Here is a 13,437-nt window from a genome sequence, read left to right on the forward strand (position 1 = left end):
GAGAGGGAGAGGGAGAGGGGGAGGGAGAGGGAGAGGGAGGGGGAGAGAGACAGAGAGAGAGGGAGGAAGGGAGGGAAGGAGAGACAGAGAGACACAGAGAGGGAGAGAAACACAGAGAGAGAGACAGAGAGAGACAGAGAGAGAGGGAGGGAGAGACAGAGAGACAAAGAGAGAGGGAGGGAGGGAGAGGGAGAGAGAGAGGGAGAGAGAGAGACAGAGAGAGAGGGAGAGGGAGAGGGAGAGGGGGAGGGAGAGGGAGGGGGAGAGAGACAGAGAGAGAGGGAGGAAGGGAGGGAAGGAGAGACAGAGAGACACAGAGAGGGAGAGAAACAGAGAGAGAGAGACAGAGAGAGACAAAGAGAAAGAGAGAGAAGGAAAGAGAGAGAGACACAGAGAGAGAGAGAGGCACACACACACACAGAGAGAGAGATTTTAAGATTGAGTACCTCTTGGGAGATTTCGAGATGTTTTTCTGCGAAGTGTAATGCCTGTTCATACTTCCCAAGTGAAACATAAGCATTCTCCAAACTCCAGCACGCTCTTCCTTCTCCCACTCTGCAAGATCAGGAATGAATGTTAGGAAAACCACAAAGTGCTTTAAAAGCCAATTTTCTAGAGGTCAATCTTGATCACAGAAGCTCAAGTCAATATTTGCGTGGACGGCTGAGGGACTCCAATTCATACTTTGCAGGACATGCTTGATTTGAGTTTAGAATTTCATGGAGAGTCAACCAATTGTGTGTGCTCAGCCAGCCATAAACCGAGGTGAACTATGGCTTGAGGCAGGGCTGAAATCTAAAATTTGTTACTACCGGTTCTGTGGGCGTGGCTTGGTGGGGAGGGGTAATGTGACTGGGTGGGCGTGGCCAACTTTTTTTTTTTTTACTTTTAAAAGCATTTTTTCTACAATCTTAAGAGGTTGCAGAAAAAAAATCCTTTTAGAAGCCTCTGACGATCAGGCAACTCAGCTGGGATCGCCAGAGGCTTTTAAAAGCATTTTTTTTTCCTATAACCTCTTCAGCTGAAGAGGTTGCAGAAAAAAAATGCTTTGAGAAGCCTCTGACGATCCCAGCTGAGCCGCGCGATCATCAGAGGCTTTTTTTTTTCTTTTAAAAGCATTTTTTTCAGCCAAAGAGGTTGTAGAAAAAAATGCTTTTAAAAGTAAAAAAAAAAAACCAGCCTCTAATGATCGCGCGGCTCAGCTGGGCATGGGGGGGGGGCACAGGGATTTTTGCTACCGGTTCTCCAAACCACCCGCCTCCATCGCTACCGGATCGGGCGATCCGGTCCGAACCGGGAGCATTTCACCTTGATGAAACAGTAGCCTGCAATTATTCTGGTTGTAGAGCTCTACCTATGAACATTTATCAGGTTGCAAGCAGTGTTTCTCAACCTTGACAACTTGGCAACTGAGGCTGAACTTCAACTCCCAGAATTCCCCAGCCGGCATGCTAAGTCTAGAATATAGCATGGTCAGCTGTCAGCCAGTGGGGCCTGCCTCCATTTAAAACTCAAGAAAGAAAATCCACAACTCCACTGAATTAGAGAAGATATGATTCAAAAGGTTACACATTGAAAGTCACCCCAAAAACAAGTTGTATTGTTTTTTGTGCGTCACTTTAGGTTGTGTTGTCTTTTCTTTTTAACTGAAATGTAAAGATTATTTTTTTTAAAAAAAAAAAATTCTATTCCCCAACACCCTGAAAACTTTAGAATGTTTTATCTCGCAGAGGCCTCCAGCAGTGGTGAGTAGACAGATAAAGGCTCAAATTCACTAGCTGTTGTAGCACAAAGCTCATGGAATTGTGTCTTGTGTTTTTAAATTGGCTGTACACCGCCCTGAGTTCTTCGGGAGAAGGGCGGTATAGAAATAAAATTATTATTATTATTATTATTATTATTATTATTATTATTATTATTATTATTATTATTATTGAATTGATTGACTCATCTCTTCAGTAGGATCTAAAGGCTGAGCTTGGCAACAAGATGAAGCAACAAAATTATTCAGACCTGTTAAGGGTTTTTGTTTTTGTTTTTTTAATTCACATTATTGGAAATTAAATGTTGACTTAAAATTAGAAGAATGGTATAATGAAACATGGAAATTTGCATTAAATGATAAATTGACTTGTGATATTAAAATTAGAAGTGGTATATACAAAGAGAATGTTTTTTGGAACACTTGGCAATCATTTGTGGACTTTGCACTTGGGAGATTGGATGAATCGGCGCCAGTACCTTATCAAAGAGATTTCTGGAAGAATTGAAGACTAACCCTAACCCTAACCCTAAAACTTCCTTTCCATTTGTATAGCACGTTGGGGGGGGGGATTTTTCTTTCTTTACCATTGATTTTTGTATTGGTTTTTTTTTCTGTTATTCTTTAACAATAAAAATACAATAAAAAATTTTAAAAAAAAATAATTCACATTTTTAAATTTCTTCATGATCCAGGGAGAAGAGAGAGATTTAAATGTGCAAGAGAGAAAAAAAATAAAAAACAAAAACAGACTAACAGATTCATTCATCTGAACAGTGAGCTTTAAGTACTCTGCATCTAACAATTTTGATGATGTGACATAGCTTAGCAACTTTTTATTTATAACTATTACCTTATTTTTAAAAATCCATGGCAAGCAAACAAAACCTGATCTTCTGTATAAAGAAAATTAATTGCACCAGTTTAAAAAAAAAAAAAAAGTCACCCCAAATCCCTCCCCCAGGGTCCAGTCATCTTATTTCACTTGGGGGGGGGGTTTCCAAGGGCAGAGGGACTACAAACCCTAACATTCCCAGCCAGAATAATACCTGCAAATATTTCCAACCTTGGAGAAGCCTCGCGTGTTCTCAGGTTGTTATGTGCTTCAAGAAACCTTGAAGACGGCCAAAAAAATGTCAGTAAAGATACTTAATCGCCAATAAAGGTTATGAACAAAGGACTTTGAGATGTTTCCCTGATGGTGAAATGGTAGCATGCTGGATGAGGAATTCTGGAAGTTGGTGCGTACAGTTTAAAGTTGCTAAATTAGAGAAATGCTATTCTAAAACATGACCATATTTGGCTGATGCGTCTTGGGCTTCCTTTCAAATCCCAAAAGGAGAGAGCCAGACAAACTGGTGAGCCTGAAGTCTTCTTGCCCAGCTTCAATCAATCAAATTAGAACTGGAAGGGACCTAGGAGGTCTTCTAGTCCGGCCCTCTGCTCAAGCAGGAGACCCTATACCCGTGATGGCGAACCTATGGCACGTGTAACCACATCAGTGTGCATGTGAGCTCAGCTTCCAATGGGACTGGAAGTTGTCAAACAAGCCATTTTTGGCCTCCGGAGGGGTGGGGAAGGCTGTTTTCGCCCTCCCCAGACGCCTAGAGAGGTCCTGGAGCCAGGTGAGAAAGAAAAACGGGCCTAACGGGCCATTGCGTGCCAGGAGCGGGGTGGGTGGGTCACATAGAATTATGGGTATGGACACGTGCGCACGCGACCCGCCCTGCCCCCCCCTTCCTGGCACGCGATGGCAAAAAGGTTAGCCATCATTGCCCTATACTATTTCAGACAAGTGACTGTCCAGTCTCTTCTTTAAAACCTCTAGTGATGGAGCATCCACAACTTCTCGTGGCAAGCTGTTCCACTGTCTTCACAGTTAGGAAGTTTCTCCTTCATTCCAGATTGCTTCTCTCCTTGATTAGTTTCCATCCATTGTTTCTTGTCCTGCCCTCCGGTGCTTTAGAGAATAATTTGACCCCCTCCCCTATTCTTTGTGGCAGCCCCTCAAATACTAGAATGCCACTCTCATGTTCCTCCTACTCCTTCTTTTCTCTAGTCTGGCTACACCCAGTTCCTGAAACCTTTCTTCATATGTTTTTCTCCCCAGGCCTTTAATCATCTTATTTGCTTTTCTTTGTACTTTTCCCAAAGTCTCAACCATCTTTTTTCCAAGCTAAAAGGAGCGAAGTGACCGAATGAATTAAGACGGGACCTGCATTAGAAAGGCTCTTCTTACAATCACAGGGACAAATATTACTGTTAGAGATGTTCCCAGAAATCCCCATCCACAGGGGTGGGTTCTAAATTTTTTTACTACCGGTTCTGTGGGTGTGGCTTGGTGGGGGTAATGTGACTGGGTGGGCATGGCCAACTTTTTTTTTTTTTAACTTTTAAAAGCATTTTTTCTACAACCTTAAGAGGTTGCAGAAAAAAATGCTTTCAGGAGCCTCTGACAATCAGGCAACTCAGCTGGGATTGCCAGAGGCTTTTAAAGGCATTTTTTTTTCTATAACTTCTTCAGCCGAAGAGGTTACAGAAAAAATGCTTTCAGAAGTCTCTGACGATCCCAGCTGAGACGCACGATCGTCAGAGTTTTGTTTTTTTTACATTTAAAAGCATTTTTTTCGGCCGAAGAGATTGTAGAAAAAATGCTTTTAAAAGTTAAAAAAAAAAAGCCTCTGATGAGGTGGGCAGGGTAAGCGATCGGCGATCGGGCCGGGGACCAGTTCGGGGGCATGGCCAGCAAATGTTATTACCGGTTCTCCGAACTACTACAAATTTTTACTACTGGTTCTTGCGAACCGGTGCGAACCAGGAGCAACCCACTACTGCCCATCCGGCATAAATTCTGGGAGTTGAAGTTCACACATCTTAAGTTGTTGAGGTGGAGAAACACTGTTTTATAATAAATAAGTGACTTATATCAGGACAAACACCCCCCATCGTCCCTAAGCCATCCTGGTTTGACAGTCAAAACAAAACCTCAGGAAGTTAGTTGTGTCTGGTTTTGGGGGAAGCAAATGCAGCAAATGCACAGAAAACACAGCCAGACATTCAACAGGTCATGTTCTGCCATGACATTTCTGTTCTGGGTGGCATGGCCCTTGAATTTAAATCTAGAAAATTTACCAGGGAAAAAAGATAAGAAAAGATGGTGATGCCATCTTGTGGTTAAAACAAGAAAATAAAGAACAGAGATGGTTAAGCTTTGCAGTGAACTTTTCGTTATACAATGTGGGATGAACACCCTTTGAATGGGGTGGGAGTAGGAATGGCGTTCCAAAGCGAAAAAAATTGCAGTCTATGGGAACCAGGAGCAATACTCAGGTGATCCTGAGGACACAGAGAAACCTCCAGGTGCTTCAAAGACCCTCTAAAAGGATGCAAATGACCAGCTGTCTGCAAGGAATATAAATCCTTCCATTCCCCACTGTCCTGTCAAAGCTGAAGAAGCTCCTTGGATGAGAAGCGAAACGTCTTCAAAAGAAAAAACAAGAAAGTCCAGTTGTCTCCTGAAAAAGCACCTTTGTTCTGCCCCAGCTCCGGATTCCCAAGGATTGTGACACACACCAACGGTCCTTATCAAAGTTATAACGTACCAAGAATAAACAAAGTCCGGCAAAGGTTGGCAACCAGCCCAGAAAACAAAATACGATAAGACACTCACTCTCCAAAATGCTCTGTAATAATTACACGATGTTTCCAGCAAGAAATTACTAACGGCGTGCGACTTAAATAGGCTTAGGGAGTGGCCAATTATGCTCAAGCCCTACTCTCGAGGAGACCTGCTCCTCCTGAGTAGCCACTCCTGCCTTTTGGCAGCCCTGCGTGCTCGAGCATTGAGGAGAGGCTCCTCCACTTCGCTCTCTCCACTTGAAGGAGCCTCTGTAGGTTCTGAAGGCCCAGGCTGAGTCTCTGCCTCTGGCACCACATCCTCTTCAACCTCCTCGCTGTCCGACACGAGCGCCGGCTGCGCAGGCTGCTGGTGCGACCCCACACCAGCCTCCTCATAGTCGGGATCAACCACAATCCGCGCAGGCCACTGGCGGGCCACAACAACCTTTGGGACAATCATGATCTGGAATGACGTAGAATCTCTACAGACTTGTAGTATGATACGCTGAGAAAAAAAAGTGCTTGATTTCAGGGATAGGTTTGGGAAGGGGTTCCAGTTTCATCTGATGCATCAGATTTTATCTTGATTTGCAGCACCCAGTTTCACTTAATGACCATCCAAAGCTGGACAGACTTAAGTAGAGACTTGACTAGATACTTGATACAATTAGTTGAAACCTGGCTCAAAAACAGTCACTGGGAGACTGGAAGCTGACGTCGTGGCGAAACGGATGGGAGATTCTGAGGCTCCAGGATCCCTGCCGATAGCCCCACTGCTGGACGGTCCATTTTGGACCCCACAGTCTAGTTTTGACTGTGGTAGTGGAGGGCACATCCTGTCGATCCCAGGGACACCGTAAAGTCCCTGGTTGATCCAGGAAAACCCTTTTTCCTGCAGCGGGGTAGCAGCTATTGCGGCTGCCGAGGCTGGGACAGCTCCAGGAAGAAGAAAGAAGAATGACAGCAAATCAAAAAGCTAATACAATCCTTGGTTGTAGAAACCAAGGCATAGAATCAAAATCAGGTGAAGTATTAATACCATTTTATAAAGTGTTAGTGAGGCCACACCTAGAATACTGCATCCAGTTTGGGTCACATTACAAAACAGATGTTGAGACTTTGGAAAAAGTGCAGAGAAGAGCAACTAAGATGATTAAAAGGCTCAGAGAATAAGACATATGAAGAACGGTTGGTTGCAGGATTTGAGTTTGGCTAGTCTAAAGAAAAGAAGGAGTAGGGGAGCCATGATAGCAGCGTTCCAGTATTTGAGGGGCTGCCACAAAGAAGAGAGGGTCAAATTATTCTCCAAAGCTTCAGAAGGCAGGACAAGAAACAATGGATGGAAACTTATCAAGGAGAGAAGCAACCTGGAATTGAGGAGAAACTTCCTAAAAGTGAAGACAATTAATCAGTGGATATGGCTTGTCTTCAGACGTTGTGGGTGCTTCATCACTGGAGGTTTTTAACAAAAGACTGGGCAGACCCTTGTCTTAAATGGGGTAGGGTCTCCTGCTTGAGCAGTGGGCTGGACTAGAGGACCTCTAAGGTCCCTTCCAGCTCTCTTTTGATTCTGATTCTCTCTGTGGGTGAGCTTAGTGTCCGAAAACCTCACCACCCAACCAGGGGTGGGTTCTAAATTTTTTTACTACCAGTTCTGTGGGCGTGGCTTATTTTGTGGGTGTGTCTTGGAGGTCATGTGACTAGGTGGGCGTGGCTAGCTGGTCAGAGTCATTTCTGGAAGGTCCTCGCACTTACGACCAGTCCTCGCACTTACGACCCGACTCATTTGTTTGCTTTTAACACTGATCAGCTGTAGGACAGCCCTTTGAAGCCCCGCGGCAAGAGTTTAAACAGTTTTTTCCCTCTAGTCATCAGCTGGGACTCAGGAGGCAGCAATAGATTGGGGGTGGGACCAAATAAAAGGTAAGAATAACATGGGGGGGTGGGGGGCGGGGGGGAGAACCGGTTCGGTGACGTCATATCGTCACCGCTACCGGCTCGGCCGAACCGGACCGAACCGGGAGGAACCCACCACTGCACCCAATCCAACTTAATTCAACGGAAGTGAAGCCAACTTAACCCAACTTAATTCAAGCCAAGCTAACTTAAGCCAAGCTAGTTTAAGCCGAGCCAAGCCTAACATAGCTACTATCCTTAGGAGTCAGCATCTCTTACCAAATCACCTGTCCATTCCATTCGTTTCTCACCAGCATGATCAGGACAGTTCCTCCCGGTTCACCGTAAACTGAACTAACTTCCTAAACTTCATGTTTGTCATTTTAACAAAAGACCTCAAGATCAACACCAGATCCCTCCCCCCAAAAAAGTGCAGAAAATAGATATTTCTTCACCTGTCTCCAAGCTCCTGGGCAATGGCCAGGTGCTTCAGGTGGTATTCCACAGCCTTCTCGTAGTCTTCGAGAAGGGTGTACGTGTTTCCAAGACTGTAGCATGTCTGGGCTTCCACGGTTTGGTCCTTCAGCTGCCTGGAGAGGTGGAGGGTTTTCCTAAATTAGGAGAGAGGGGAGATGGAACAATTCTTCAACTAAACACTGAAGTCACCTCATGTTCTGCCCGTATTGATAGATCACCTTCCCCAAACTGGGGTACTCCAGATTTGTTGAAAGGTTGAAAGAATTCTTGTACGTCTGGAGACCCCCAGGTTATGAAGACCTACAAATCAAGGTGTTAGGAAATGGTTAGGGTTAGGGTTACGTATTCAGTTGATGATAAGCTACCATAGTGTGTGAAGTTGCTACCATTGTGCTATCATCGGTTGGATGGATCTGCTACCATCATGGTTTGTGAACCAGAGTGAGTTTGTTATTCTAACCAACTACTGTTTGTGTGGTAAGAAGATTTCTGTATCACTGGACTGATTTAACTGGCAAAGACTTGGATTGATTTAAAGACTATGAGATTGTTTTTTCACTATAAAGTAAGCTTTTGATAAACCAGTTTGCACATCTCTTATTCATTGCTCTCAGCAACGTTTCTCTGTGCTCTACACTCTGCTGGTTGGTAACACAACAACAATATCCTTAACACAATGGATCTTATTGGGTCAAAATAACTATAACAGGTCAGATTACACTGGATCCTATTATGTTTACGTGGAAATGGAACAAATAAATGATCATATTGTTGGAGATGCCCTAAGAATCAAGACATGTTTCTTTAGTGTACTAAGCTGTTACAGTCTGAAAACGTTTACATGAGTTTGATCCCATTAATACTGTTATAAAATAGTTTAATATTTTGAGATATCCTTTTGAATATGTACACATTACAAGGAAAAATGGTTGGACAACAAAAATGAATTCTCTGCACTCCTCCTGTCGCTAAGAAAGTTATGTTTCATCACTGGAGGTTTTTAAGAAGAGACTGGACAGTCACTTGTCTGAAATGGTATAGGTTCTCCTGCTTGAGCAGAGGGCTGGACTAGAAGACCTCCAAGGTCCCATCAAGCTTCTATTTTTTGCTATTGCTATTGCTATTGCTATTCAATTCGATTCGATTTGATTCTTCTGGTAATTTATTTTATTCCATAACCTGTTCTGTGTTCTGTTCTTTTCCCTATTCTATTCTATTCTATTCTATTCTATTCTATTCTATTCTATTCTATTCTATTCTATTCTATTCTATTCTATTCTCCTTGTAATCTATTTTATTCTGTAACCTGTTCTGTGTTCTGTGTTCTGTTCTGTTTTGTAACCTGTTCTGTTTTCTATTCTATTCTATTCTATTCTATTCTATTCTATTCTATTCTACTCTACTCTACTCTACTCTACTCTACTCTACTCTACTCTACTCTACTCTATTCTATTCTTCTTGTAATCTATTTTATTCTGTAACCTGTACTGTGTTCTGTGTTCTATTCTATTCTGCTCTGTTCTGTTCTGTTCTGTAACCTGTTCTATTTTATTTTAGTCTAGTCTAGTCTAGTCTAGTCTAGTCTAGTCTAGTCTAGTCTAGTCTAGTCTAGTCTAGTCTAGTCTATTCTTCTTGTAATCTATTTTATTCTGTAACCTGTTCTGTGTTCTATTCGATTCTATTAATTCTAAAACAATTCTATTCTTATTCCTATTCCTATTCCTATTCCATATTCTATTCTATTCCATTCCATTCAGGGGACACAGGAAGGACCCCTTTGCTGATCTACTGCCAGGAATCCAAACAGATCAGATCTGGAGGGTACTGGCTTCCCCACTGCTTACTTGTAATACTCTGCGGCAATATCGAAGCTTCCCAGGAAGATATGAGCATTGGCCAAATTGCTGTACGCTCTCCTCTCGGCGGCTCTGTCTCCAAATTCCTTAGCGATGTTCAGCCGCTGAAATGGATAAAGTCATGGGTGTCACTGAAGGGGTATCACCTCTATTAGGTCATCATCATTCTAGTCTTCCCCGCTGACATACATGTCAATCCTGAAGTGAACCTGGCTTCAGGGTTTCCACACAACAGTGGGAGGAGGGAAATAGTTAGATGGGGTTTTGTAGCCAAAACAATAAAGTTTTCCTGTGGGAACCAAGGACATTCTCACAGGTGGCTGGCCAGAGGAGGAGCAAAGTAACTAAGCAACCGGCCAGCATCTGGATTGGACAGCATGTCCAGTGACTTGGGGGGAAAGGGGAAACGTTTACTTTTTAATTAGGTGAAAGCAGCGGGAACTTTTAGAGTTGGCTTTCACCAGTTGTGTCAATAGGATGTATCCAATAAATTGTTCTTTGAGGAATTTGCCTGCCTCAGAATTCTGCTTTTTATGGGCGCATTACTTGGAATGCTGACAGTACATTTGGCAACCAAGGAGTTCCAAAAAGCACATTGGCACGCTTATTACTTTGTGTTCTGTCCCTGTCCCACACACGCACACAGACAGCCAGGGGTTAAATAAACTGGCAGACAATCAATTCTTCCGATAAGACGCTTGGCAGCAACCCAGTAGCTGCTTGCCAAGAACTTTTACTCAATAAACAAAATACCCACAGTCAAGAATTGTCCAGTTCGTAAAATAAATCCAAGGCCAATAATGTTGTTTCCAAAGATGCAATGTGACTCGATAGTAGTTAGTTTTGTCCGTCACAGAATCTGAATGGCCACCTCACCCCCTTTTATATCCTGTGGGGTGTGGTCCAGTGACTCAGCCTAATCTCTGGCATGCCTTTTCCTCTGTTGCGGGCGCTTATCTCTGCAACGCTGGTGTGGATCCAGCCAAGACTCATTACCCTCATCACTGTCCATCTGTGGCTGCGTGGACGTGCTTGGCCCCGGCCCTATCTCTTGCCCTTCGGCGGACACCGAAGGCATTGCCAGAGAGGAGGGTCCTGGAGAGGGAAGCCTTGCCAACTCCTCCCCTTCACTCTCGGAGTCTCTCCTGCCGATGATACAGGCCCAGGTAACAGAGCCACAACACTTTGTTCAACATTCAGCCCCCCCCAAAATTCCCACCCGGTTTTATTTACACATAGTTCTTGACTTATGATCTGAATTGGGGCTGGAATTTCCATCGTTAGTCACTGCAGTCATCAGTAGAATTGGACCCAATTAATGGTTAATAGTTAAATTATTGGTAAGGTTTGTAGATATTTATCAAGGTTCTGACTGATGAACCCAAGCAAGCAAGCACTGCCGAGACGATCCGATATCCCCCTCTCTTGATTAGTGCACATTGTCCAATTGAGTGCCGGTATATTGTTATGGGAAAATATCTTTAAGCTTCGGCAAACACCTGCAGAAGTGTCCTTGGTTCCCACAGGTTGTCTCGGGCGATATCTGGAGCCTGCGTTTCAATTCCTCTTCCTTCCCCTCTGGTTCATTGGCAAGCATGCTTCGAACTTGACAACATTGCTGTAATAAATCTTTTAAGTGTGGCCCCCAACGTATCTTCATAAGGGTCTGCAGGGCCCTGATTTCCATTTCCCTCCCCCCAAATGCAGTAGATCTCTACAATTCCTCAGAAAGGAGACATCCCACCTTGACCTCGTGTTTCACCTGCTTATGGAAGACGATCGCTTTGCTGAAGTTGCCCAACAGGTAGTGGGCATTGCCAAGGTTTCCGTAAGCCCGGCCCTGCGCAGCTCTGTCAGCTAACTCCTTCACGAGGGAAAGGTTCTTCCTACAGGTAAGCCAGAAAAAAAAACCAGTCCTTAATGCTCGAGAAAAGCCCCAGAAAGCCATTTCAAATAGGAAAATCGCACGTTCTTGAAAAGTATCATTGATTGCCACTCTTCCATTTCTTCATTTATCACTTCTCCCTTTTCCTGTTAAAAACTCAGGCTTTTGTCTGGAGTTTGATTTCAGATCCTGCTCTCCAGAGGCACATTTAGCAATAGCACTTAGACTTATATACCGCTTTACAGTGCTTATACAGCCCTAAGCGATTTACAGAGTCAGCCTCCTGCCCCCAACAATCTGGGTCCTCACTTTACCGACTTCGGAAGGGTGGAAGGCTGAGTCAACCTTGAGCCGGTCAGAATCGAACTACTGGTGGTCAGCAGAATTAGCCTGCAATACTGCATTCTGACCACTCCACCATCACGATAGATAGATAGATAGATAGATAGATAGATAGATAGATAGATAGATAGATAGATAGATAGAAATAGCCCTTATATATCACTTTGCGGTGCTTTTACAGCCCCCTCTAAGCAGTTTACAGAGTCAGCCTATTGCTCCCAACAATCTGGATCCTTGTTTTATCCGCCTCAGAAGGATGGAAGACTGAGTCGACCTTGAACTGGTGAGAATCGAACTGCTGGCAATGGGCAGAATTAGCCTGCAATACTGCATTCTAACCACCACAGTATATAGATAGGTAGGTAGGCAGGTAGGTAGATAGATGATTGATAGATAGATGATTGATAGATGATAGATAGATAGATAGATAGATAGATAGATAGATAGACAGACAGACAGACAGACAGATGATAGATAGACAGGTGATTGATAGAAAGATGATAGAGAGATGGAAAGATAGAGAAATAGATAGAGAGATAGATAGAGAGATAGATGATATAGATAGATAGATAGATAGATAGATAGATAGATAGATAGATAATAGATAGATGAAAGATAGATAGATAGATAGATAGATAGATAGATAGATAGAAATAGCACTTAGACTTATATACCGCTTCACAATGCTTTCCAGCTCTCTAAGTGGGTTACAGAGTCAGCCTTTTGCCCCCAACAATCTGGGTCCTCATTTTACCCACCTCAGAAGGACAGAAGGCTGAGTCAACCTTGAGCCTGGTGAAATTCGAACTGCCAAATTGCAGGCAGCCGGCAGGCAGCAGAATAAGGAACCTGCAGTGCTGCACTCTAACCGCTCTGCCACCGTGGCTCATTTAGGATGTTTAAAACGCGCCGTGAGATTTCCTTGTGGTCTCCTCTCCCAATTGTAATGGGATGATGTTCCAAAGCCAGACAAGGCAAGCCAAAATTACCTGCTGCTGAGGCTTTTTTTTTTTTTTAAGGAGCAACACAGGTAAATAATCCACTGAAGAACATCATTACACTAATAATGGAGATGGAAAGTTTGGGTGGGGTGTGGGTAGAAAGGCTGTGAGGTGAATTCATTCTCGCAACTTCTCAAAGTGAGGCAAAGGTACAGAAAGAAGCCAAGTCAAATCTAACCACCTGAAGTGGTTTGTTTGTTTGTTTGTTTGTTTGTTTGTTTGTTTGTTTATTTATTTATTTATTTATTTATTTATTTATTTATTTATTTATTTATTTATTTATTTATTTATCAAATTTCTATACCGCCATACTCCCGAAGGACTCAGGGCCGTGAACAGCCAAGATAAAATACAGATAATACAAATATTAAAAATCCCTTAAAATTATTAAATATTTTGGCCGAAACACAGATTAAAACACCCAATTTATAAAATCACGAATTAAAAATTTAAAAGAGGAGAGTTAGGCCAGGCCAGCCTGCTGAAATAAAAAAGTTTTGAGAGCACGACAAAACGTGCGCAGGTCCGGGATCCTCCGTATCTCTGGGGGGAGCTCGTTCCAGATGGTAGGTGCCTCCACAGAGAAGGCCCTCCCCCTGG

The 13,437-nt window shown here is 43.3% G+C and overlaps 2 protein-coding genes across 2 annotated transcripts in view; both read right to left on the minus strand.

The window, feature by feature from the left end:
* LOC148111769 (uncharacterized) overlaps positions 1–13,437 on the minus strand; it is a 332,684-nt gene that overhangs the window by 171,080 nt on the left and 148,167 nt on the right. The window lies entirely within an intron of this gene.
* Positions 1–13,437, minus strand: part of GPSM1 (G protein signaling modulator 1) — a 120,682-nt gene that overhangs the window by 80,956 nt on the left and 26,289 nt on the right. The window contains 4 exon segments of the mRNA XM_060685037.2: positions 447–555; positions 7,732–7,887; positions 9,598–9,713; positions 11,372–11,495. Coding sequence (XP_060541020.2) covers positions 447–555; positions 7,732–7,887; positions 9,598–9,713; positions 11,372–11,495 — 505 coding nt within the window.

Source organism: Pantherophis guttatus, chromosome 16 (genome assembly GCF_059756535.1).
Source record: "Pantherophis guttatus breed Tessera chromosome 16, ASM5975653v1, whole genome shotgun sequence".
NCBI classification, from domain to species: domain Eukaryota; kingdom Metazoa; phylum Chordata; class Lepidosauria; order Squamata; family Colubridae; genus Pantherophis; species Pantherophis guttatus.